This window comes from Pempheris klunzingeri, chromosome 11 (genome assembly GCF_042242105.1).
Source record: "Pempheris klunzingeri isolate RE-2024b chromosome 11, fPemKlu1.hap1, whole genome shotgun sequence".
Lineage (NCBI taxonomy): Eukaryota > Metazoa > Chordata > Actinopteri > Acropomatiformes > Pempheridae > Pempheris > Pempheris klunzingeri.
The window spans coordinates 14,277,331-14,304,277 of record NC_092022.1 but is presented as its reverse complement, the minus strand read 5'-3'; the positions used below and the strand labels follow the sequence as shown (position 1 = coordinate 14,304,277).

The window sequence follows — 26,947 nt, the reverse complement described above, 5'->3', positions numbered from 1 at the left end:
CAGCCTTTTTAGGAGGTGTATGCAGAACTGTTTGCTAACAAATGGGGTTGATCATCTGTGGTTGTATGGTCATTGGTGGTTTGTAGCAAGATGAGTTAAAGTTGTGTTTTCTTCTCCAGTCCAAAATGAGGACATAAGAACCGTGCCACTATCAGCAGCTCCTTCGTTGTGTTATCATCATAGATTTTCTGGTTTTGAGGTCATGGATGTTTTAAGATGATTTCTTTGCGGACAGTTATCACTTTGTTACACTGTAGTTGTTGTAAGGTCAGATAACCTCAGAGGCCTGTGCAACTGACATCAGACTTGTTATCTGACCAGGCTGAGTGGTTGGTTTTCTTAGTGTTATCGAGATGATATGAGCTTATTTCTGGGCCGCGGTTCTTAATTAAAAATAGAGATTATTGAACCAGAGCAACAAAAAGACTAGAAATCTGTAAACTGGGATGTTTATTTTGATATTATTTAATTACTGCTGATGTGGTTAACGTTTTCTTAAGACCTAAAAATGTGTCAAGAGGAAATTGAATATAAATTTTTCTCGAGATATATTGTAAATGTAATTTTGACTGGACTTTTCCTTTCATTTTAGAGGGAGATATAGTTTTCACTCCAGTGCATTTGTCTGACTGCTCTTCTTTCTTGGGAGCAAAGGACTTCACACCCAAAACGGAAGCTACATGAAGTTTGCTGATTTACTGGAGTTTAAACTAGCTTGTGATTGATAGGCCTGCTACAACATTTAAATAGTTCTTAGGGGCCACTGCAGGACATGATTGTAATGTAACACTGTTGAAGAAATAATTTTCCACAATCAGTGCTTTTAGTTGACCACATTTCCCTGCAACTACATATATTTTTTCCATTGGTGGTATTTAAACAGAGGACATTTAATGGAGGACTGTTGCACTACTTCTTCCAACTACTTCTTCCAACTCTGAGGACAGCACGCTCTAAAACACCAAGTTCAAGCCACAGTATGTGGGTAGTGAAGGGTTTCTCCATCGTAATGCCACTGTTCCTTAACTGCCTGAGCCCCAGTAATCAGCCTAAAAACCAGTAAAGTCTGGCTGCTTTTGTTCAATCAACTGAGCTTTTATCCACACGTGAGGGAACAGAAAGAAAAGCCTCTTGGCCTTCAAGACTTAGCTGTGAACCCCTTCCCCCTGGATTGCTTTAGTAATTATTGCAGATATTTGGAATACTTCATCTTTAAAGTCCTTGGCTATTGCGTCCATGCTGTTTAGGGAAATTGTCAATGTGATTGACAGGAGGCCCACACACAACTTAAATGCTTTAAGCTGCTGTTATCCTCCTCTAACTATTAAAATCAAGTCTTGGTTTTAGTTTCTTGAGCTCCACAGTGACGGAGACCATTACAGCGATCATATAGCTTTACTGCTCAAGACTGCTCACATCTCAAATGTCAAATCAGCCATTACCTTCTAACATGACACAAGAAAGAAGGAGGAAGAAGTGAGAGAAGTTGTTGCCTCCTGCTATCCAGATACACTCAATGTTATCCTCGTGATGAGCAATGGCCATGATAGTTGAAGGACCTATTCAGATTCATTATTTCAATTAAAAGAAATGTTGGGCTTTTCTTTTTTTGTGAAGTAATGGATAATGCTTCTTCTTTAAGCATAAAAATATCTAAATGTAAAATAAATATTGCGAAGTACAAAGTAAAAAGCAGACCAATTTTAACCAATTTCAAATTAGTTTGATTTTAATGACAAAATTGGAGATTTGCCCTTAATTTTGTTTTCTAATATTCTTTTTTCCGTGAAAAATGATGACAGTGAACTTACTTATTATTATTATTCTGGTTATTTCTGGTAATGAGACACCACAGAAAATTCCCTGGACAGAGACAACATATCCTACCATCATATAGCTTGGATCATGCTTACTTAAATTTGCGCCTGCTGTCCAATATGTGGGTGCAGCGTAAAATATTAGCTAAACAGTGAACTGACAGGAGATAATGTCTGTTTTGACCCGTCAGCATCAGACCTCTGCTCTGGACTTCATCCACCACTGGCCAAATGAACAAAGTGCTTTTCTGCCATCAATCAACCATTAACATCTAAACCATTAGAGTATGTACTGCAACGGGAAGAACACTTAGATGTGTTAAAACCATGCAAGTGGGTGGTATAAAGAAAGCCCCATGTTTATGTCAGCCATACCAGACCTCTCGCCATCCAAACAAGACCTGCTGAAGCACTTTGCTTTGTTTCATCTTAACGCTGTGAAAACTTGTGTGTCCAAAAGATCAGCTTTTCATGTAATAAGGAACACGTGTGTTTTTGCCAATATGTTATTACGTTAGATGGGATTTTACAAGAGAAGAGGTTGGAGAATTCTGCCAATCCATAGAGGAAAATGCAATCCTCAAATATGCCTAAAAGCATGAAAACTTAAGGACATGAGGTTTTTCCCTGACAGTGATGATTGACTCTCTCCATTAGACAGAGGAGAGGCCTGCAAAACACGGGTTGTGTGTTTAGAAAACTATTTAGTTAAAGCCAATAAAGGAAACAAAGGGAAACCATGCATGTATCACACTCATTGCCTCATTGCTTACTCTTTTCCATCATGTAGTTTTGCACAGCTGACGCATTAAAACTTCGCTATATATGAAATAATCAAATAAAATGTAAACTTAACCTGAAGCAAAGTGACATTTCTAAACTTCAAAAACATGTTTATCCTCGCATTACCACAAATCTGTAATTTAAATGTTATATTCATGGCATTCAAATGTTTCCACTAAACTCTCATCTGACCTCTTCTGCTGAGGTTTTCTTCTTTGAAATGCCTTTTTATTTAAGTACATGAACCATAATGAAAACAGTCTGTAGAGTAAAAAGAGTTCTGTGTTTATGGAGACACGGGACTGTGGAAGTTAATTAAATGGATAGCTTTTGGTCTGTCAAACAATGTTGCATGAATTCTCTGTATTGTGTTGTGCACAGGGCCAAAAGGCCTGTAGCTATAGAGAAGACATAACATTCTCAATAAAAGGGTGATTTGTCTTAAAATGCCCCTTTTCACGATACAACATCTGTGCTACACAGTGCTTATCTTTACTCTTTTTAAAGCTGCAGGAAGTGCTCATTTCATCTCTTATCTCCTGCTGCTTTTCTTGTTGATACCAGCAAAATAACTGGAAAGTATTCAGGTTCACATAATTTATTTATTTAATCCAAAAACAAACAAAAAAAAGTATGAAATGCTTGAACAAAGTTTACAGAATCCTTTTCTCACAGTATGAAAATTACAGAGTTAAAGTTGCATACATCTACTGCATACCTCACTTATTCAAATGTCCACAGCAGCATAGGTGGTGTCACACTGTGTCTGATGGTGCAAAGGAGCAAATTGTGCACAGTACAGTATTACTGTGTAATACAAATATACTCAATAATGTGGTGAAATACATACATGCCCTATTTAGCATGTATAGGCAGTACCTAAACATTTAATGAATGGTTTATAAGACACTATATTGTAGTTGTATGTATTTCCACAACTACACCTCCACCATAAGTGGAGGCTGGTGTTTAAAACACATTTATGACAATATGATAAAATACAGTTATATTGTCCACAAATAATGTAGATTAATAAACATATGTCCTTAAACCTACTTACAACTACATTTTAGTGAGTTATAAACCATGTATTAAATGTTTACATTTATCTGTAAGCTGTCTTGTCAGGTCTTCATCCAAATGTATCGTAAACGAAAATGCAAATTAATGTGGGTTTCCTTCAACTACTGCTATGTGAATATTAGGTGTCTGGCACATCAAGGAACTGCTAATGATGTTAATTCTCCTGTTAGGTGCCATTAAAGCCACCACAGAAGAAGAGGAAGATGATGTTATCAAAAAAATGTCGTATTTATATTTGTTTCATGTATAATTTTGAGAAACTTTAAAGTCTCCTCATCACTCCATTTGATTTGTTTCTGGTTCATGTACATAATGATCTATTCACTGAGTCTGTGTCATCAATACACCAGTAAACAATATTTTCATTATCATTATTGTTATTATCATTCTCAAAACACACTTAATATGTCTTGTCGGTTTATTGTCTCTACTGACACGTGGAACCACATATCCACAATGGCACTCTGTTAAACTTCCCATCAGTTCCAAAAACCTGCAATGCCAACTTTACCAGATTACAGCATTCAGACTCAGATTTTCGAGGCTCATCTGAACAGAAATCAGCTATAAAATCTAAAAAGAGGATCTATTGTGCAGGTGAGGTCAGAATGAGTTCATTAAATGGACTGTCCATTCTGCCACAATAAGGTCCCGTCGGCAGATAGTGGATCCCCTCTAGGTGTCACTTGCCGTGTAATCACTCTCTGCTCTGCCTTGCATTCAGAACACACTTGAAATGCCAATGAATGCAGTTTTATGTGCCCAGAAATTGTGCTTGACATTGACAGTACAATGCACAGTAGAGTCCACGTACTCCAGATGCAATCTTTCCAGAGTTCATCAAAGTCTTTTCAAGATGGCAGGCACTGATTATCACAGAAAAGTGAACAGAAGAACTGGCTTTCAACCCAATTTTTCACTACACAGATGTCCCGATCATTCCTTAGGCTTATGTTAACATTTCCTTCGGTCCCTCTCCATCTCCACCAGCCCCGTCTGCCTCAGCTCTCAGCTGCTCCAGGTCCTCTTCAGAACTGCAGGCGCTGTGCTGCCTCCCTCTGGAGAAAATCCTGCGACGTGATTGGGCGCTGAGGTCTAGCAGGTCAAAGGAATCAGAGGAGAAGAGGCTGTCCTCGCTCACCACGCTGGAGGGGCGGCTGCGGCGACCCTCTATGCCACCTGTGGTCTGGAGGAGCTGCCGCAGAGCCTCTGGAAATATCACAGGGACTGAAGAGGACGATGGGTGGTGGTCATCAGGAAGATCCAGGCTGCGAGAGAACTTTCCGTTACGTTTCAGAATACCCTTCCTTCTTCTTATTGCCTCTGTGCGCATGGTGGGGCTGTCTTCTGTCGCTGGATGGAAAGTGGGCTGTTTGTGGGAGCACAAATCACCTGCATCACTCTCTTTAACTCCTGTTCCAGAGGTCCTTCTTTCTGAGGATGAGCCATAAGCTGTCTCCCCTCCATACAAGTTTTTAAGTATCCCTTTCTTGGGCATTTTGGATGAGGGCTGACTGAACGCAGAGGGAGGCGGCAGACTGGTGGACAGGACATCAGCATGTGTGTGGGGAAGTGTGTGTGCTCGATAAGGCTGTGGAGCAGTGCTACACGGCTGGGAGGGAGAGTTGTCTTTAGGAGGGCTGTGAAACACTGAGTCAAAACTCCTCTGGGGTTTCAGAATGCCTTTGGGCTTCTTTCTTTCAATGGTGGAAGTGGAGGAAATAGCAGAGGAAGAGGCAGCTGTTGCACAAACACCACCACAAGCTCCAAGTGCAGACTGGGGAATCGCATTCTCTTTGCGTGACTTCCTGACGCTGGACATTCCTCCACGTATCCGTCCTGCTCCTCCTCCTCCTGCTCCTCCTCCTCCTCCTCCTCCACGGTCGCTCTTCAGAGGTAAGCTGAAGTAGAAGGGGTGGGGAGAGAGCTGAGGTGGGCAAGAGGAGTCTGAGGATAAGCACCCTGGGTCAACAGTCATGTTGCTGGTAGCTGCGACACGATTCTGCCAGTCGATGTAGCGAGCCAACAGGGGGGAGGGGCATTCTTGGTGCGGAGATGAAGGGCAGTCACACACACTCTCTTCAAAACCCCAGTTCACCCACCAGTGGTTGGCCACGTCCTCTATCGTAGCCCTCTCATCCACACGCACTGTCAACAACCAGTCGATAAGAGCGCAGGCGTCTGGACGGGACAGAGTGAACAGTTATTTATAGCTGCCAAACTGAAATGTAAATATAATGTTGATGGACACATGGACATTGTGAAGCTTTACCTGATGGGGGGTTGGGTCTGCGGTAGCGACCTTGGCTGATCTGCTCTGTGAGTGTGGCGTGACTGGCCCCATCAAATGGCATGCTGCTGTACACCAGAGCATAAAGCAACACCCCCAGCGCCCAGCAGTCCACCTAGCATACAAAAATAAACAGAGTGAAGAACACGCTATGCACGTAACTCAGGCTTAAAATTCAGGCTTCAATTTAATACAATGTTGTGGTACATGATTTGACAAAGTGAGCAAAATTACAGTAGGAGTGCCTCGTATTGATTTGAAAACTGCATTTTGCCTGACCCACTTACTGTGGATCTTCAGCAGCTAAATCAGTGCTTGTGACAGGTGTCGCCCATAGTGGCAGGCCCACAGAGAATTATCACCCAACTCCATAGTCCGCCTCAGCTCTAAGGAGTGTTGTACTATCTTTCCCCTCATTGTTTAGGTTTTAAGGCCCACGGCTTTACTGTTTTGGTTGGGTTTGGCGCATTGTTAAATACACCATACATATTGGTGTACTGAATCAAGAGTGATGAGGAGGCCAGAGATGATGGTGTGTTGACCCACCTCTGGCCCCTGGTAGGGCAGTCCTTTCACTATCTCTGGTGCAGCATACAGTGGACTTCCACAGTAGGTTTGCAGCAGAGCGCCCCTCTGGAAATGATTGGAGAGGCCGAAGTCAGCCAGCTGCAGAGTCAGGGATAGAGAGAACAGAAAAAAATACATTTTGATTATTTTGTATCCCTTGCTGCTAGTAATTCTGAACTTCCATAAGACTAGCTAACTTTATTAATCCCTAGAGTGGAAATGAGGCAAATTATGGAAGACAAACAAGTCAGGTCACAGTATATACAGAAGGCTCAGGAGCCCGCCAGGCCACTAAATGAAAACACAAAATATTCAGTTGACAATTGATCTATTAATGAAAAAAAGGCCGACCATAGGTGATGCTTAAAATGGGACATATAAAGCAAACCATCTGTCAGAAGCAATACATAAAATATGTCAAAAATACAACCCATATCTCAGAAAATAAAAGTCACAAAGAGCACAAAAGACCAGTTCAGCATGCATACCTGAGTGTTTGTTGTGTGACAGCGAGTCACAGCCAGAGATTACATAACTACCTAACAGCTGATGACACAGAACGCTTGAACTTTATGACACAATGGACGATAAAACTGAACGCTTGATGAATTTCATTCACTCATTCACTTAAACATTCACACACTCATTCCCAAACAATCCGGATTCCTTTCTGGGGAGTATGCACTACAATCTCTTATTCATGTGGCAAAAACACAACAACTCAAAGCAATTCCTTTTAAAGAGCCAAAAATATGTATGCTGGGCTTTTGCCAATGTAAGTGTGAGTGAGAAACGAGAAGAGGGCCAAAAACATCATGCTGGTTACACTCACGTAACGGAACAATCACTCACTTAAGGCTGCGAGAGCCATACGCAGACACACCGAGGCTCCTCTGTATCTGAATAGATTATTAACATGAGCACCAGCCCGCTATCAGCCCCCGTGGTGTTAAAAATACTCAATGTGGCAGCTTTGTTTCCGTGGAACAGAGGTTCAGGGCAGCAGAGACCTCACAGATGGAAGATGACAATGTGTATATAAGCCAGCTCACAGTTGATATTAGACGTTCAGTGGCAATAACAATAATAATGTGTAGACTGAGCATGTGAGTGGTGCAGTACAGCTTTACGTTCTACAAACCACCGTGTGTTTGTGTGTGAGTGTCCTGCAGTGTAAATTGTATTTTGCTACCACAGAGACATCAGTATGAGGCTCCTGTACTCATGTCAGTGCTTTGCCAGAAACATTCCTTAGTGCTGAATGTGTGCAAAAGACACTCTTCCTTTTTCTTCTAAGCACACAAACGACTCCTGCACACGTGCCTGGGAATAACATGGGCTGTTTCATTTCTCATACACATGCTGGACTGAAACACATCACTAGTAAATGCTCTACAGAGGCTTGCAGCATTTTTGCGGCTCTTGTGATAATATCATGTGGAAAGAAAGAGAAATTTGGTGTGACTAACAAAGTCATCTGGTTTGTTTGAGCTAACCGCAACACTTATTTCTGTTTGCCTTTATAAAGTAAACAACCAAACTTCTTGTCCAGTGAATACTTCAGCTTTCCAATCTGGTAAAATGTATAATTTCAATATCTGTATTTCTTTAATTATCAGTTTATGAATTAAGCATAAACATAAGGCAAGAAAGAAAAGCATCCCTATGGCCTGTGACTATAAACTGCGACGTCCCTGGTTCAAGTCAGGCTGGAGCCCTTGTAGCAAATCTCCATTCCTTGTTTCCTCTTATCTCTCCACTGGCACTACCGAATGAAGACATAAAGTACCCAAAAAGAACTATTTCTATGTGGTGGTGATTCGGGAAAAAAAAGTATCTAATGAGCACTATTTAGAAATACATTGTTATTATGTGCTTCATGGATGATTACTCATGTCTAACTGCTGAGTTTTTTGCCCTGTACATTATGTACTTTTCTAAATACAGGCATATAGGCTATGGAGTGGATATCTGGTTGTACTGAAACAATATATGAATGCTGAAAATAAAATAAAATAGAATAATCAAAGCTAACCACTACACGACAGTTTACTATGAGTATATTGTTTAATTACACTACAATCTGTGACATGACCAAGACCCAGCACTCAGCACCCAGACCTAACATGTCTGGCTGTGCCTGCCCTCTACACACACCACGAAGCTGCTCTTGTGCAGACATAACATGCACATGCATTGCACAGAGGCTTGGTCATTTCCTGCAGTGATTGCTGTGAGAGGCCGATGTGGTAAACCTGAGGTTTGCAATGAATGAAGAGCCGCTGAGAGGTCTCCACGTATTGTTTTCTTTTGACGGACAGACAGAGCGGACTTGTATTAAAACCCTCTGATTGGCGCGATTGCCACTGGATTCCCTGCATTCCCCTTTGGCCGTGCACAGCACCCATATAAGGAGACGAGCACCCAAATAAGGCAAAAAATGACCCCTGGGTTCTTTTATAAGAGCTGGCAGTATGTTTGTGCTGGTTCAGTGTGCATGGGTTAACAACACAGGAAAATTACTGTGGGCAGAAAGCACTCCAATGTATGTTCTGAATGTGCACTTTGTTTCCACTTTATTTTGGAGACGGTGATATAATCCATTACCAGCTGCACTATCCGAAGCTTCATTCCAGCATGCTAAATACAGCAGCAGTGGAAGCCGGATGATCATAAAAATGTATGCCTTTATGTTCCAAAACAAAATTGCCGTCAAGGGGTCTGTTAGTGATCCATTATGACAACCCATGATCTATTTAACGCTCAGGCCAACAATGCTTTTGTCAGAGGAATCATGTACTTTGTATCCAGGGATAAATATCTTGTTTCTGGAAGGAAACTTTCACTTTTATTTAACAAAACAAGCATTCACATTTCTTTGTTGGTGAGTGGTATGAGGGCTCAGTTTGTGCATGTTTTATTGATCTTACCTTTACGTTCAGATCTTGATCTAAAAGGATGTTCTCCAGCTTGAGGTCTCGATGCACAACACCGTTCTGCAAGAGATCAGAGACACATGAGGTCGTGTGCTGCTCCTCCCTCCTGTTTACAGTCAGATGTTTTCTATTTGCATACAAATATAAGACTGAAGGGTCTGAAGGTTACAATATAAACCCAGCCTGTGGTGCACGGGGCTTTTTGCCTTTCAATTATAATTTCATAACCATTAACATTCCACTCGGGCCTCATGTTGCAGGGTCATGTCTCTAACATATCAGAGCCTTGAGAAAGGCTCTCAGACTGTTTAATCGTCGACAGGCATGAGGAAGTGCTTTGTTTGGGTTAATTCATCTGATGAGATGCGATTTGATCCCCTGATGGCATTAAGCACCTGGGAGCCTACAAGAGGCCACAGAGTGTAGACAGCTGTGGAGCCTGGTGAGGAAGAGCTGCAGGTTCGATGGGACGAAAAGTCTGTCGCAGGCTCACTCGTGTTTCCCTGACATTGAATAGGCAGCTAATCATAAAAGAGACAATGCAGCCATAGATAACTGTGGCCACCCAAGAAGCCATGTGACGCAGGGAAACTTTAAACTTTGCTGTCAGTTTCTCTTAAAGCTAATGGGTCAGAATACCCCCCTTTCTTTCCTTAATTACATCCTCTTCAAAGCACTTAAGAGGAGGAAATCACCCATGACCTTAGATGATGTTTTGTGCACAGTAAGTACAGTCTGTAAGCGTGAGCATGTGTGTGTGTATGCAAAGCAGAGACAGGGATCAAGAAAAGCAGATGAAAGAAATCTATGTGGTTACCCAGGTTATTATTCCTGCTATTTTTAGCAATCTATGAACAGATTTGGAGAACAGCAGAAAAAAAGCAGGCAATGACTCTGAATTATTTTCATTCTTCTCTTGAAGCCTCAATAATCCCTCCATGTGCCCTGCATACCTCAGAGGTACTTTTAAATAATTCATTCATGCTAGAACATTCATGTCTATTTTGGGACAATATTTGAGGGCACAAGGAGCACAAAATCCACCTCCCTGCCTACTACGAAGCTACAGGAGCTGAACGATAATCTCTGAATTTAATGTGGGGGATTCATGAAGTAGCCAAACTTCCAAAAAAAGAATGTTATGAAAACAAAAACATTTCTGTCATGTCCAACTCAGCGGCACTTCTGCACTTCTGTGTTAATAGGACAGGATAATAGGATTTATGTATTTCCTTGATAATTCCTGTTTTCTGGCACAGCTGTTGATTTTATGTACACAACAATAAAAACATAGAAACAAAGAAGAATTTGTTCTTTTGGCAGGGAGGGAGGGAGGGAGGGAGGAAGCTCATTTAGGCAACGTGTTTGTTAAATGTGTTAGTGTGTGACGGCAAAAAACAGTCAAGGGATAATGCACTCTTAACCCAGAGAGATCTGAAAACTCAAGTCAAGTTTTCCTGCAGAATTAGGATTAGGATTTAGTGGATTTATTGGTACGTATTTACTTGTGCACAGTGGAATACCACTTCATGCAATTCAGCACGTGCCTACATGTGGTTCCCTAACTTATACTGAATTTCACTGGTGTTTTTTGTGGAAGGTATTTGTATATCTATATTGTGTGTGTGTGTGTGTGTGTGTATGTTAACCTTGTGACAGTAGTGGACAGCAGATGTGATCTGTCTAAAGATGCCTCTGGCTTCTGTTTCTGGCAGTCTCCTCCTCTCTTGGATGTAATCGTACAGCTCTCCCTTGCTGGCGTACTCCATCACGATCACAATCTTATCCCGACTCTCAAACACTGCACAGGACACAGAACACATTTACAGTATGGCATAATGTAGATATGTTTATATAAGCGTTAAGGAATGTCTCAAATCTTCACTGTGCAACCAAAATAGATGCTGCACAGCATGGACACATGAAATGGACATGAATAATTAAGAGGCTGGATGTTTGATGTGTGGATCAATGTACAGTAGACAGCTGCTAAATGGATTTTATTCAGTGAATTGTATTCTTTGGTTTAAGTATTTTGTGCCTAGTCTGAATGTTTCTCAATTGCTGTCTGCGCTACTGTGGGGATTCTGACATCAGTGGAGGTCTATAGTACAGAGGAAGAGCATGTACCAGACTTTGCACAGACAGGCAATCCTTGTTACTGAGATCAATTCATTGTGTGTGTTGGTCTTCAAATGGAATTTGTTGATTTAAGAAAAGAATAAATAAGAATAAGAAAAACATTAAATTGTGGCTGTGATATTTCTAGATTCTTATGAATTCACAACAGCACTAATCTGTTTGGTTAGTAAAAGTCTGCATGACTTTTGTGTCATGTAACTTTCTTTGAGTCCAAAAATCTGTCCACTGATGAGACTAAGCAATAATTCACAGTGATATTTAGGGCTTGTGTATGTGTTTGCAGACTTACCCTCATGGAAGCGTATGATGTTGGGGTGCCTGAGCCAGGAGGTGATCTCAATCTCTCTCTGGATGTGAATTCTGTCGAGGTCGTCTGTGATGCGCTCCTTACGGATTGACTTGATCGCCACCTGAGGAAAAGACACACTTCTGAGTCTGTATATCTTACATGAACTGCTGAGTTCAAACATATTTTGATCAAGTGATCCCGTCTGGATGATTAACAACTTAAGGATAATACACTTTGTACAACCCTTGTGGCTGTTGCCCATTTTTACAGAAGATCTGGTGCCAACAAACACAAATTCTTTTTAATTAATTAGTCTGTAAACCCACCAGCTAATTTCTCCTTTATTTGCCTCAACAATACCCCGAGTCAAAAGAGTGAACAAACACTGATAGATGCCCAGCTCATATATTACTTGCCTCGACATGCATGGAAACAAAGACATATATACTGTTGATACAATTACAATTGCATGCACACATTCAGAAACAAAATCTCTGGGTATTAGAGGTGATTATGTGGGTTTTATAGGCTGGATGGTGAGAGCAGGCCTCCTGTGATCTGAGCACGCTCAGAGGCAGAAGGTTGACAGCTGCACTGTTCACACTCTACTTCCTTAATCCCAGGCACTCATTGTACCCCGATGTGACCCCCCAACCATTGAATGCATACATATACACCAAAACAGACATCCCAACATGAGCCCCTAAACCTGTTTGGATAGAGTAACTGACACCAAAATTGCACCATACAAGGGCAAGACAGACCCAGACAAACTGACATCAGGGTGTCCTATTTACAAATACTATGAACTAAAAGCTAAAGTGTGCAGATGAGTTATGATATCCTAACATAGCAGTGCTCATACCCCTGTGTAACGCTGTACCAGCCCCTACAATGTCCCTATAGGCGAGCAGACATCTCCCCTGGGTCACAGCTCCAGTATTCTCAGCTGCCAGGAAAAACATCTCTGAGACATTGGAAGATACGATTCACATGCTCCATCAACCGCAACAGTTATGCAACACATCACAAACACACTCCAGGGAACTCTTGGGACTGACTTGACCTGTCTGTATGGCTATACAGTGGAGGAAAATATTCTGACATTTAGGTTTGTATCTTTTCTATAACAAGTCCTGAAATATGATGATTTTTCTCCAATCAGTAGACTATCTGTCCATCCAGAGGTAATGGTGACGGGTCAGAGATTAGGCCAGTGGTTGTCAGCTAAATGGCACATGCCCAAGCTTGGGTAGCTATTAACATGTGAGCGCTTGCATTCTCGTGAATGTTTTCTGACCCAAATACCTGCTGGCTGGGAAAGCAATGTGAAGAAAAGGAGCTGAGAATATGAAATAAGCTTCAGGGATGAGGAGGGAGGATATAGGAAGCAGCTAACAGGACAGGTGAAAGGGACGGATAAAGTATGTGGACTATGTGGACTTCAGTCTAAGCTCTGACTTACCCCCCGGACTTGGCATTAAGGCTCGATCAACAGAGCACAGAGAAGAGAGACACACTATGGGCATTGTTCAGCCTTTGGGGCACGAAGACCATTTTTAAACAGTCACATGTGTGCAGAAGTGTATGTGTGTGTATGATCTCATCCTTGTGCATGCAAATGTGCTGCATATGCGTCATGTCTAACTCTAAAGTATCCTTCTAACTAACAATGCCTCATTGTTCATTCAAATAATGTGTTGCATGCGAGATATTGCCCCAAAATGCCAAACTGTAACAGGATGCATGTAGGAAACATCAGTAGCTGTGTGCGTGAGTCATGCAGATGTAATCTGATATTCTTTTGCATGATCAGAAAATGTGTGCAGTAAAGGGAAATACCATACATGTTGCAATGACGTACAGTATGTACAGAGAGATGCATGATGTTCTGCACAGCCATATCATAATAAGACTTAATTTAAACAAGACCAAGTGAACATTTATTCTCCTCTCCTCCCTTTTTTTCTCTTTCATATAACAATGTTCCTCCACTGCACAAATCTTTACACTGCTGACTTAGTGCAGGTGTTTTGTTGGTCTGTGTGTGTGAAGTGTGTGTGTGAAGTCATGATGGGGTTAAGAGGTTGAGGGGTTAAGAGGTTGACTTCCTGCCCTATTATTCTCCCACACTCACTCTCACACACACGCAAATACGTAGTGCATGTCCCAAGAGCCTGAGCATCACTAAAGATCACTGCTGCATCTGTAAAAGATTTAACAGCAGGATTATCAGCTCCTTGCCAAACAGACCTTTGACCTCATCATCCAGCTACACACACATACACACACACACACACACACACACACACACACACAAACACACAAACACAGACACACATCCCTCTCCATAACCAGGAACTACAGAATTGTGCCGTGTACTAAGGATGGCTTATAGGAAATGGACAAATACACAAACTTAATGAAAAAGGACAACTAGGGCTAAACAGTATAGCCTACTGTTTCAGTACTGACCTCCAAATATGCACTACAGATATAACTGCTTGACAGCCTAGTTAAATGAATAGTTTGACATTTTGGGAAACACTCTTTTCAGATTGATGCCCCTCTCATATTTGTCTGCTCAATGTGAAACTGAAGCCAGCAGCTGGTTAGCGTAGCAGGGAGAAACAGCTAGCATTGTCCAATAGTACAAAAAAAAGACTGCTGTCACCTTTAAAGGTCACTATTGTGCACATTACACCTTGCACTAAAATAGTGTAAAAGAGTGTAAAAATATCGGTTGGTGATTTTCTGCATGGTTGGTAACACTTACTTCCTGGAGTCTCAAGACCTCAGGAAGTAAGCTGCTCCCTAACCCTATCCTATGAAACCACAAAATGTTGTTTTTACACTTTAATTTTGGTACAAATCAAACAAACAAGTTAAAACATATTAGTCTGCAAGCTTTAGAGTTGCTGGCCATCAAATCTTAATACCTTCATACAAAGCCAGGCTAACTGTTTCCTGTCTTGATGCTAAGCTAAGCTAAAGCTAACCAGCTGCTTGCTCCTGCTTCACAGTGAACAAACAGATAATGAGACTAGTTTCAAACTTCTGGATGGATGGAACTAAGTGTGTTTCCCAAAATGTCAAATTAGTCCTTTAATCTGTCAAATGATATAGTTTGATTCTATTTTGGTTACTGGTTTCACAGACACCCCCTGCCTGCACAGCAAAACACAATCCTTCCCTGAGTAGACAGAAATAATTCAGCATACAACAACAAATAATGCATCTGGTGTGGGTTTTTGCTTCAAAGACGTAAGACAGGTGCTTCTTTTCCAATGGAGGTACACACAAAACATCTTACTGTTATTTTTATTTTAACATTGTTTCAACTTTAAAGACGATTCAACGTAAGCGACCTGCAGCACAGATGAGTGACCCTGCATATCCACAATCTGGTATTCATCATCCTTTCCTTCCATTTCGTCCTACACATTAGCCACAGTCACCTCCTGCAGCAATGCAGAACAACCACTGAGACATTTTACAGGGATAATCTCAAGTCAGATCCTTACTGTAATCTCAAATCATTCCTGCTGCCCCCCCCCCCCCCCCCCCTTCCTCTTCTCCTTCCTCCTCCTTGCTCTAAAACTGTCTTCTCCTCTGCCTCTTTCAAACAACAGCCCCCTCGTCTTGTTTCCAAAAATAATGTCCGTTTTGTTTCAAAGAATCCTTGGTATGCGCTGGCTACTAGCTCAAAGAATTCAGCGTTTTCCCCTTGTCCAACCAAACCCACTCACCCTGCAGAAACACACACACACACACTGCATATCTACGTCTGTCTGTTCCCCTCTCTCTGTATATTCTTCCATCTGTCTCCTACCTGTCCTCCGTCTTTCACTCCCTCTCTCTGCCCTTTCTGTGTCACAGATGTAGGTCTCAGAGTGAGTTACAGTGAAAGCAGCCAGTCTCATTTCCAAAATCTGATTCTGAAAAAAAAGATTATCCCTATTGCCGTGTGTTTGTTTACTTAAAAAAAAAACAGACGGGGAATTCTAGGCTGACTGGGTATCTGTCTCTTTGTGCTCAAATCACAGCAGAGTGAGGGATTAAAGCCTGACTGTAGACATAAACCCGTGATTATTCAAAGTAATCTGGCTCCACATTCTGTTTTTAACCTGAATATTCAGAGTGAAAAGTTAAACAGAGACGTTTTTCACACGCTCATGTGTGTGAGTGGGATTGTGTTCTGGTAAAGGGGGTCAGACTCCTATTGGAGGAGACCTATTGTAGTAATTTTATCCCCTTGTTCAAGTGCTGAGTGAGTCAGACCAAAGGCATCTCAGCCTGGCAGCACAGGAAGCAAGAACCGGGTTCAGCATCAGCCCATGAGCTCACCCACAGACACAGACGCACACGCACACAGACGAGCACACACACACACACACACACACACACACACACACACACACACACACACATACCAGGCAGGAGTTTAACTTCACCTCCAAATTAATTTTTAATAACCAATGGCCAACATTCTTGGGACAGCACACACACACACACACACACACACACACACACACACAGGGAGGGAGCTGAGTACCTCCCAGGGAGAAAAAGCATGAGCAATCACACATATCACATTATCTCTATAAAGCTTTTGCAGGAGTCACGAAGTTAAGACATTTTCAGAAACAGGTTCATCATAACGCACATTTACCAATCACAGTGGCTAAATGTCATTCTGCGTGTTTATATATTTACACTAAAAGTATCGCGATGGAAAGCTTTAATATTTTGGCATCATGTTCACCAGCACTCACCGTCTTCAGGCTCGCTCTCTCCACCGCCTTCTTCACTTTGCCGTAGGTGCCTTTCCCCAGAGTCTCCATCACCTCGTAGCGGTGTTTCAAGTTGTGTTTGTGCTGGTGCTTCTTCACCTCCATCGGCGCCTCCGTGTCTGGGTCTCTGCAGGGCCGGAGGCTGTCCATCCTCGGGGGCTGCTCACCGGCATGGTGGCTGCTGGATGCCGAGTCCTGAAGACGACCGAGCTCGGGGTGGTCGCTGGTGTTCATTGCGCCTCTGCTGTCTGCCTCACGTCTGCCCATCCTCTCTGCGCACTGTGCGCACCTGCCCGTGGCAGCTTCCACGGGGACCGGATCTCCAAATTACTTTGCGCTCTGAACAAAAGCAGCTAAAGCGCTTGTTGGCGACCATGTAGAGCACTTGTCAGAGCCACAAAGTGGTCTAAAGGCGTAAAAATGAACACATTCACGAAGTAGACCCGATCCATGCGAGCAGCGGCTCTGTGCTCATCCCTCTCCCTCCCCTCAAAAACACTCAGCAACAGGAGCGATGGGTGGAGCCTCCTCACACCACTGCCGGCTCTCACAGCAGCATCCAGGCGCGTCACGCTCATTTGGGATGGTTTTGGGTTTTCCGAGGGCTCATGTATGACCGGCCCAGCAGCAGGAGAGAGGGACTGAAGGCATGTGAGGAATGTCAGGCGGGTCAGACAGTCACCCTAAATCCACCACTTCAGTCAGACATGTTTGTTGATGCTTTGCCATGCGGTGAGCTCAGACTGAAAATAAACCCTTTGAAGACTTGGAAGAAATTGGGAGTAAGCAGAGACTTTGAAGTGAGAGAGAAGGAGCGATGGTAGTTATCAAGACTGCAGGATTCAGTCCTTTTCTTTTATTCTACATCGAAATAATAAAGAAACATAAAGGTTGCTGTTCTATGGAAAGGTGATTTAACTACTAACTACTACTAACTATTACCCCATTACTGTATAAAGATCATGCAAAAAGGACCAGTATAAGACTTCATTATGTTTGTGGTTAAAATGTTATTATAGCAGTTAATGCATCATTTATTTGTGCTTTAGCAACCAGGAATAAACTTTTATTAAACACGTCTTAAAGATACAAATAATACATGTCTCAATGAAGCCTGTAATAACAAATGTTAGTCAGTCATTATTATATGATTAATGACTGAGATACTCTTAATCCTTTCTTCAGATGGCAGGATGGTCAAAAAGACCATAACCTAATTAGTCTATATGGCTTAAAGGAGAAAGTAAACTAATTAGGAAGATTCTTCACCTCAAATGTGTGTTCACAATCACCCAAAAAATCCTGTTATTAATGCATCATGATAAGATATCACTGATCTAAGCATTAGCACATATGACTGCCTATTAATCAAGATAATTATGCTGTCTTGTAAAGCACTATGGCAACTAATGACAACAACGGTTGATTGTTAAAAGAAATAGTTTTATATTTTGGGAAATGTTCTTATTCTCTTTCTTGCTGAGAGTTAGAGGAGAAGATCAAAATCACTTTTGTATGTGTTTGGTTAAACCGTCCAGAACATATAAAACTCACTGAATAACAGGTTGTATCTGACTTGTTTAATCCACAGAAAAACTGAAGAGTGAATCATCAGTTTGTAGTTTGATGTGCGGTCATGTGGGGCCGTTTCAGTGACTTCCTGGATTCTCTGCTGGTTACCTGGCAACCTCATGCAGATGAGAGACTCCATTGAATGAAGAAGATGCTGGTGGGTGTCACTTTTGGATAGAGCCAGTCTAACTGTTTACTCCTGTTTCCAGTCTTTGTGGAAAGCCACATTAACGGTCTCCCGGCCACAGCTTCATATTTAATAGACAGAAGAGAGAGTGGTATTATGATTTAAGTAGTTTAAATTGCCTAAAATTAGCTTTAACTATAGCTGTAGAAGATAAGAGAGCATTCATGTAAATAATTTTTGTTAAGGTCAATTAGCTAATTTTCAAAACCAACCAGTACTGTTGTTTGGGTATCAGGATTTTTTCATTTCACATTGTACATTGAAAAAGGCAAAAGCTCCTTGCACACATTTTAGGCCTGAGGTTTAAATAACACATACAGTATCGCCTTTTTAGACTGACTTCCTTTCAAAATGAAAGTAACAGCAGTATTGATCTTGCTGTTGATGTGAAGTCCAGCCGGGTTTGGATAAAGCAGTGTGAGGTTTAGAGGACAGAAGCTCATTTCCCACACACCCTGGCTCCTAGCACTGTTTCTCAGAGTCAGGACGAGATGAATTAGGGTGTGAAGAGGTCTCGAGGATTGAGGTTAGCCACCAGACAGACGTCATAGCTGTCATGCATAGCTGCTCGTCTTTCCACCACCGTCCACACATTGTCTGCAGGGCCCAACTCCAAAATCTCCTTGGTGATGATCTCATGACGGCCTGCAGTCATGAGAGAAAGTATGTAAGTTAAGGCTGACCATAATCTAATTTCCAGAGATGCTGCATCATCAGTTAGCTGGCATTCCCTAACACTGATGCAGACCCAAAGTGTGTCTTGTATTGTGCAACAGGAGGCATTTCTGAGAGACCACACAAGACAAGCAGTTCAAAAATCATTGACAGGCATTCTCTAACTGACCTGCCCCCTTGTAGTATCCACAGAGGTAAAGCTTGCCCTCCACTGCGCCGACATTGGAGGCGTTGGTTCGGTGGGAAAGTAAAGATGTGGGCAGGGTCGGTCCCGCCCTCCAGCTGTCTGTGTCTGGGTTATAGATCTCCACAGAGCTCAGGCAGCGACGTGATTGTCCGCGGTCCTCTCCGTCACAACCTATACCACCTAAAACACACACACACACACACACCATCTGGCACCCTCGTTTCTCATGCAGAATAACCATTTAGGAATACAGTTGCAGTCTTTCATGTCGTTTGACCTAGTATGTAGATTTCTCCATTGAGGACTGCCGTGCCACAGCGGTATCTGGAGTACTTCATACTGGCACATTCTGTCCACTTGTCCTTGCCAGGGTCAAACTGAAACACACGGTTACTCAGCTTGTCAGGCTCATCTTCTGGCTGGTGCTGAGGAAGGAGAGGAGAGGGTTGGACAGATGGAGCAGAGAAAAAGACAAGACATTGAAGTGGTAGCTGAGTGGTAGCTAGTCTTATTTTTTGAGTTTAACACAGAATAACTCAGCTGATCTGCTTCTTCAGGACTGCGTGGGTGGGTTGATCACATTTGATTGTCATGGCTGGCAATATGACTAAACAACCTCATTACTGTCATTGGTCTTTGATCGGATTATTGCTAATTCCTTATTGGTGTGCAGAGATATGTGACTAAAACTATTCCTACATTTTCCAAAAATTGTGAGTGCTTGTTCGACTGTAAAATTTATACTAAGAAAGTGTTATAATGAAGCCTTTATTGATACTTGTGGTGTGTGGCGGTTGTCAGCAGGTTAGCCAGCACTGAGAATGAACCAGTATCCTCTTACTAAAGGACACTTCAGGACATCCGCCTACTGCACAGCTAAAGGTCTGTGTACCTGTGGTGTCCAGCCCCCCAGCACATAGAGATGCTCCTTCAGGTTGATGGCACAGTGGCAGGCTAAGGGGAGAGGCAGAGGGGCGAAGCTGAGCCAGCTGCCTCCTCTCTTCAGCGACCATCTCTCCACACTGCCTGTGATGATGTAGTGATTATGCACTTTCATCTGACCGCCTATCATATAGAGGCCATCGCCGATCAGCCCTAAAGCATACATGTCCCTGTATGGTGCTGAGCACAGCTCCATCCAGCTGCTCCCCTCCGAATTATCGTACCTAGAACATAAACAGGTTTTTAGGATCTGTTGAATCCAGTGCCATTCAAAAATATGGTTTTCTTACATATCAGCACACACAAACACCTGTAGATATCCACTCTCTTCTGCCTGTGTTGATCTATTGCCTCTATGGCCACCAACATGTTGTTATCTCGTGTCACTGCCCCAGCTGTGATCTGCCCCACGCCTCCACAGCCCCTCAGGGGAGAGGGGATGTAGTAAGTCTTTCTACCAGGGGGTGCAAAGCAAAAACTGAGGTCAGCAAGTCCTCCACGGCGAGCAGGCACTCCTTCCGTATTCACCCCACCCAAGCAGAGCAGCAGGTCGGTGGTCTCCATGCCATAACGAAGGGAAGGCCGAGGTGGAGCTGATGTGTCACAGAGACTGGAGGTTTGGAGAGCAGCATCAATCATCCCAAAGCACTCAGCATCCCGCAGCAATACCTGGAAGATTAATTCAGAGGTGTCGTGTCAATTTACTAATCCCTTGACAAATATGAATAAGGTGTCACGACTTTTATTACTTGGCCCTCCCCTCCCTTTTCCTTCTCACTGGGTTTCTCCTCCTGGCCTTACGGAGGAATCCAGGGTCCACAAGCTCCAGCCGGACACGTCTGAGCAGCTCCACAGCCTGGGATTCACTCTGCGAGTCCCCCCTTCGCCTCTCCACCCAGCGCAACACCAGCTCCAGCACAACCTGCTCCTGTGAGATGTTGAGGTCGTCTGAACCCAGCAGATCCCCCAGACTTTGGGCATCCAACTCCAGCACTTCTTCTTCCTCACAAACCTTGAGACAGCGAAATAAAGGTGGGGGAAACAATGAGAACAATGCAGGATGGTAGGACAGAGTGTTGAAGTGAAAATCTATACTAAATCAGCACTATAGCTCCCATCCCAAGGCCTGTGCCTAATTGTGCAAATGGCTTCTGCTCCCTAGTGGCAGCATTAAGTGGCTGAAAAACAGAAAGGGAGAGGCTGGTAAAATAATACTGTATGTCGGGTACAAGTAACTGCTGTTGTTTTCTGTTTTTGTCTTTTTGTCTTATGTTTATATTGTTGTCTTTCTGCTCTACTAATACTGAATGGCCCACCTGTGCAAAGTGTTGGTAGAGGTATCTCAAGGCGCAGTCAGCCAGACCAGCGGCCCCCAGGTCTCTGGCCCAGTGATACAGACCGACACAGTTGGAGTGGTCCATATGGGCCTCCATGTGGCTCTGACACAACCTGAATTAGCAACAAGGTGTTGATGGGAACAAAATCCTAAATTAATAGCAAAATGCACACTCTACAAGTCCTGTTTATTGGAGCAGTGATCATTTCCCAGTCTATGTCCCCACCTGAAGGCTCTGTCTACATGGAGCAGGAAGGCAGCAGCAGCCACTCCCTGGATGTTGTCGTTGGAAAGGGGAAGTTCACCTCGGTACATGTAGTCTAGTAGTAGACCCAGGCTCTGAGCAGGAGTGTCTCTGAGAGGCACCTCTCCTCCCCGGGTCTCCTTCAAACCACATGTAAACATGGCCTGGACAAATAGGATTCATCAGCTTATCTTCAAAATGCATAACACAAAGTGTATGTTCTTGTATTTCAGCATCACAGCAGATTCACTTTACCTGGAAGTAAGGGCTGAATGCAGACAGCACCACCTTGTGGCAAGAGAAGGGAACCCCCTCTGCCAGCAGCACCACATCAGTGAGCTCCTCGGCTGCTCTCATCCTCTGCAGCTGCCTGAGCAGAAGTGATCCATGCTCTGCCTGAGCAGAGTCCAGCACAGGTGCATCCATGGACCACTGTTCTGGATGTCTGTACCACTTTATTCTGCATACAGAGAAAGACCTTGTGGAAATGTTGTGCCAAACTCACATAAGAGAGAAAATGAGAAAATAAGTGTGTCGATTTCCTGCAAAGAAGTTTTTCAAAATGAAGAGAAGGCTGAAAGGGGCACATGTACAGAACACATTTGGTTCTTTTTTTCACACAAGCAATATAATGAAAACAGTGAATACATAAAACATTGGAATCATTTGGGTGTTTTTCTGCTGTGGCATTACAGGTAAAATCTCTTTGGTTTGACTTTCAGATTTATAAATTTCACCGATAAGCTATAGCAGTCAAAAAATAGACTCACGGATTGTACAGGATTGTACAAAAGCAGCAGCGTCAGGAAGCTGTCTCTAGTACATTATATTATTTAATCATAAGCTAATGTATGACATCCAGTAAAACATTACTTCTAAGGACAATCAGCAGAGGGAAGCCTCTGAGATAGTGTTTGGTTGGTTAGGAGAGCTACTGAATTGCTACATTCCCATGTTGACAAGTATCTTAAACTGGTTCCGCCCCTCAGCAGCTGGTCCACCAGCTCACACACTCATGGAGTCGAAAATGACACCGTCAGTAGGAGTGCTGAACACTCGCAGGTCACCTCACTCCAGGCAGACATGCACAGTCAGTTCAGAGTATTAGCAGTAGCATGTTAGCATAATTCCAGCTATGAACATACAAAGAAGCCAGCATCATACCAGTGGTGTCCTGAGGCTATCCAGGGCCAGGATTCAGATGTTTCCAAGTTGAGATGATATCAGCTTTTATATCTTTAACTTCTCTTCACAGGTTGTTGTATCTGTCTGTCTTGTGCTCTGTGCTATTTGCTGCCTGTGAGTGCATGTGCCACTGGTAAAAAGGTTTAAAATAGATCAGCAAGTGCTAGTGGTGCTGTTGGTCTGTTCAGGTTTCTCGAAGTGGTCGGGTGAACACGCTGAGTCTTCTGTAACTTGGATTTTTCAAAAAGCTTGATTTCAGTGTGAAGACAAAGGAGCAGAAAAAGGGCAGATGTCCTACTTATAGATTGTGGCTGTGTAGATTTAAAGAGGACTAACAGTGATGGGCAAACAGGAGACAGGTTGAAAGAGGCAGAAGTTGTCTTCTATGAATTCATTAACTAGCAGGGTGTGGTGAAAACACCTCTGAGTGAATCTATAAACCAATGTAACTTTGCTCTATTTTTTAAGAGCTTCTGTACAAGCACCTCAAAGCACCTCAAACTGTGTTTCAATTCACTGCGTTTAACTCCACTACATTTAGTTACAGGCCTGCTTTGACTGCTAAGAGGAGCTACAGTGAGAGGCTAAAAAACAACCTCTCAGCCAACGACCCTGCGTCAGCTTGAAGGAAACCTCAGACTGACCTCAACAGCTTCTACTGCAGGTTTGACAAGCAGTTCACACCTCCCAACCACACAATTGGACTCCCTGCAACCCCCACACACCCCCTATCAAACCCCCCGCCTGCACTAACGATCTGTGAAGAAGATGTGCGCCGGCTCTTTCAGAGACAAAAGATCAGGAAGGCTCCAGGACCAGACGGTGTGTCCCCCTCCTGCCTGAGAGTTTGCGCTGAACAGCTGGCCCCCACCTTCACACAGATCTTCAACCGGTCACTGGAGTTGTGTGAAGTACCCTCATGCTTCAAACGCTCCACCATCATCCCGGTCCCCAAGAAGCTCTCCATCACAGGATTAAATGACTACAGACCCATCGCCCTGACATCTGTGGTCATGAAATCCTTTGAGAGACTGGTGTTGAGCCATCTGAAGGACATCACAGGCCCCCTGCTGGACCCCCTGCAGTTTGCCTACCGGGCAAACAGGTCGGCAGATGATGCAGTCAATGTGGGACTGCACTTCATCCTGCATCACCTTGACTCCCCAGGGACGTACGCGAGGATCCTGTTTGTGGACTTCAGCTCGGTGTTTAACACCGTCATCCCTGAAATCCTGCACCAAAAACTCACCCAGCTCACTGTGCCCACCTCCACCTGTCAGTGGATGATCAGCTTGTTGACTGACAGCAGGCAGCAGGTGAGGCTGGGGAGCACCATATCCAGCACCCGGACCATCAGCACTGGCACCCCCCAGGGCTGTGTCCTCTCCCCACTGCTCTTCTCCCTCTACACCAACGACTGCACCTCATACATACGCATACAGACAGGAGGTGGAACAGCTGGTCCACTGGTGCAGTCAGAACCACCTGGAGCTGAACCCGCTCAAGACTGTGGAGATGACAGTGGACTTCAGGAGAAATGCCCTGACACCTGCGCCCGTCACCATCCTCAACAGCGCAGTGTCTACTGCGGACTCCTTCAAGTTTCTGGGATCCGCAATTTCCCGGGACCTGAAGTGGACTCAGCACATAGACTCTGTCCGGAAAAAGGCCCAGCAGAGGTTGTACTTCCTGTGTCAGCTCAAGAAGTTTAACCTGCCACAGGAGCTGCTGATCACATTCTACTCTGCCATCATCTAGTCTGTTCTCTGCACCTCCATCACTGTCTGGTTTGGGTTGGCCACCAAACAGGACAGAAACAGACTGCAAAGGACAATCTGCCCTCCATCCAGGACTTGTACCTGTCCAGGGTCAGGAGGAGGGCAGGTAACATCTCTGCAGACCCCTCACACCCTGCACACAAACTCTTTGAACTCCTCCTGTCTGGTAGGCGCTACAGATCACTGTACGCCAAAACCAGCAGACACAGAGACAGTTTCTTCCCCCAGGCCGTCACCCTGATGAACTCTCTCAGGATCTCCACTGTAGATAGTTCCACCCCCACCCCACACACATTTGCTACTTTTTGCATTACTTTCTTTGCACTGCAATTTGCACTACACCTACCTCCATTGTATATACCGTTGTCAATAGAGTTCTATATTGTTTATATTGTCCTGTTCTTTCCTTCACTGTACATAGAGAGTCAAGTTTACCAAGTCAAATTCCTTGTTTGCCTGTTCAAACTTGGTCAATAAAGTTGATTTGATTTGATTTATTTGACAGAAAATGTTACCAGCTACTTTTCAGACCAAACTTTTTGACTTGTGGCCCCTTACAAGAAAACCAGTATCTGGTTGAGGCTCGTTGTTACATTTCAGATGTCTATGAGTTGTTATCAGTTCCACCGAAGAGTGATTCTCCATTCACGGCGAAAAGAGGTGAAGTTATCCATTATTATCCTCTACGCTGTTAATCATTTCACAACCACCAGCATTTATCTTGTGGTCCCTTGGAGGACCCCTAGTTTGACACTTGACTAAACAGCCCAGATTTATATTAAGTTGTTACAACTAGCTCCACCTCAACCAGCTACAACAGTTAAATACTCCTTGCAAATGGATGCATCAGTATTAACAATCTAATATCGTATGTCTGGTATCATATTTGATAATATGTCCACAGAGGCATCTGCAGGACGAGTTTTACTTTTGATGCTTAAAATAATTGTAGCTGATCAATCAATCAATCAGATTCTATTTATATAGCACTTTTCATACAAACAAAATGCAACACAAAGTGCTTTACAGATAACAATCAAAAGCCTGACTAAAAAGGTAGGTCATGAGTTTACTTTTAAAAATATCAACATACAGTCAAGCGCGCACACAAATACAAACACACAAAGCACAGGATCGTCATTTCATAGACTTTGCCAGCAGTCCTGTTTTGGCAGGAGGTGTGTCTGCTTCCTGGACAGGCCATTGGAGGCGACACAGATCTCAGTACAGTGTTACTTCAGGCTAATTGTTTTCTAACCAGATTTCCACTTTCAGCTGTATTACACAACAGCAGGAGCAAAACAATGTAGTTCCTACAGTTTATAGGCGGCGCAGATTAATCAGTGACTCCTGGTCAGAATGTATAAGAACTTGTGTCCACACGTGAAACGTGTGTCAGCCAGCTCTGATCCCAGCTCTTCATCAGGACCTTTGGCCAAGTGTGAACATCAGAAAGGTCTCTGTTTACAGAGCAGGAATCTATATTTACTGATGAAGTGAAAGTGGCAAGAATTGCTAAAAAAAGAAGTAACCACATTCTAAGCAGTTTTATCGCGCTTTCAGAACACTTACTACTTTTCATGGTTCAATTTGAAACTGAATGTGGATTTGACGTGTCCAAGCATCCATTCCGTTCTTGAGCTTTGTCAGGGTTTTATAACTTTTATTTTTCAACTTCTATGTAGCTCTAAGAATGACAGTTTGGGTCTGTTGGTTGTTACCACCGAGATCCACGAGGTTGTCATTTGTGGTTTTAAGTGAAATGTCTCAATATGAACTGGATGGACTACAATGAAATTTTGTAGAAACGTTCATGTTCTCCTCAGGATGAGTTGTAATGTCGTTGTTGATCCCTTAGCTTCAACATCAGGTCAAAATTATCCAGTATGTTGGTTTATGACCAAATACCTGCTAAATTAGTGACATCCCCATCAGCTTCAATTGTAAATTGTAGTTAGCTAATGTTGGATGCTAACATGCTAAGCTAAGATGGTGAACATGGTAAATGTCATACCTACTGAACATCAGCATGTTAGCATTTAGCTCAGATCACAGCCTCATAGGGACGCTAGTGTGGTTCAAAACAGAAGCACTTTGTAGCTTCTGTTTTGATAAGTACTGCATAAGATATGTTTGCTCAT

The 26,947-nt window shown here is 43.2% G+C and overlaps 2 protein-coding genes across 2 annotated transcripts; both read right to left on the bottom strand.

Moving 5' to 3' along the window:
• Nucleotides 1–4,061: 4,061 nt before the first annotated feature.
• On the bottom strand, nucleotides 4,062–17,140 carry LOC139210024 (NUAK family SNF1-like kinase 1). The gene is made up of 7 exons (XM_070839975.1): nucleotides 16,683–17,140; nucleotides 11,908–12,028; nucleotides 11,126–11,277; nucleotides 9,471–9,536; nucleotides 6,520–6,639; nucleotides 5,956–6,088; nucleotides 4,062–5,864 (listed from the first exon to the last, which is right to left on the bottom strand). Exons 1-7 carry the CDS (start codon nucleotides 16,965–16,967, stop codon nucleotides 4,633–4,635), a joined length of 2,109 nt encoding a protein of 702 aa, XP_070696076.1. The 5' UTR covers nucleotides 16,968–17,140; the 3' UTR covers nucleotides 4,062–4,632.
• A 731-nt stretch (nucleotides 17,141–17,871) lies between these two features.
• On the bottom strand, nucleotides 17,872–23,050 carry LOC139210056 (kelch repeat and BTB domain-containing protein 12-like). The gene is made up of 10 exons (XM_070840015.1): nucleotides 23,008–23,050; nucleotides 22,099–22,303; nucleotides 21,826–22,007; nucleotides 21,580–21,712; nucleotides 21,042–21,275; nucleotides 20,574–20,932; nucleotides 20,214–20,487; nucleotides 19,599–19,746; nucleotides 19,304–19,501; nucleotides 17,872–19,104 (listed from the first exon to the last, which is right to left on the bottom strand). Exons 2-10 carry the CDS (start codon nucleotides 22,267–22,269, stop codon nucleotides 18,956–18,958), a joined length of 1,848 nt encoding a protein of 615 aa, XP_070696116.1. The 5' UTR covers nucleotides 22,270–22,303; nucleotides 23,008–23,050; the 3' UTR covers nucleotides 17,872–18,955.
• Nucleotides 23,051–26,947: the final 3,897 nt, after the last annotated feature.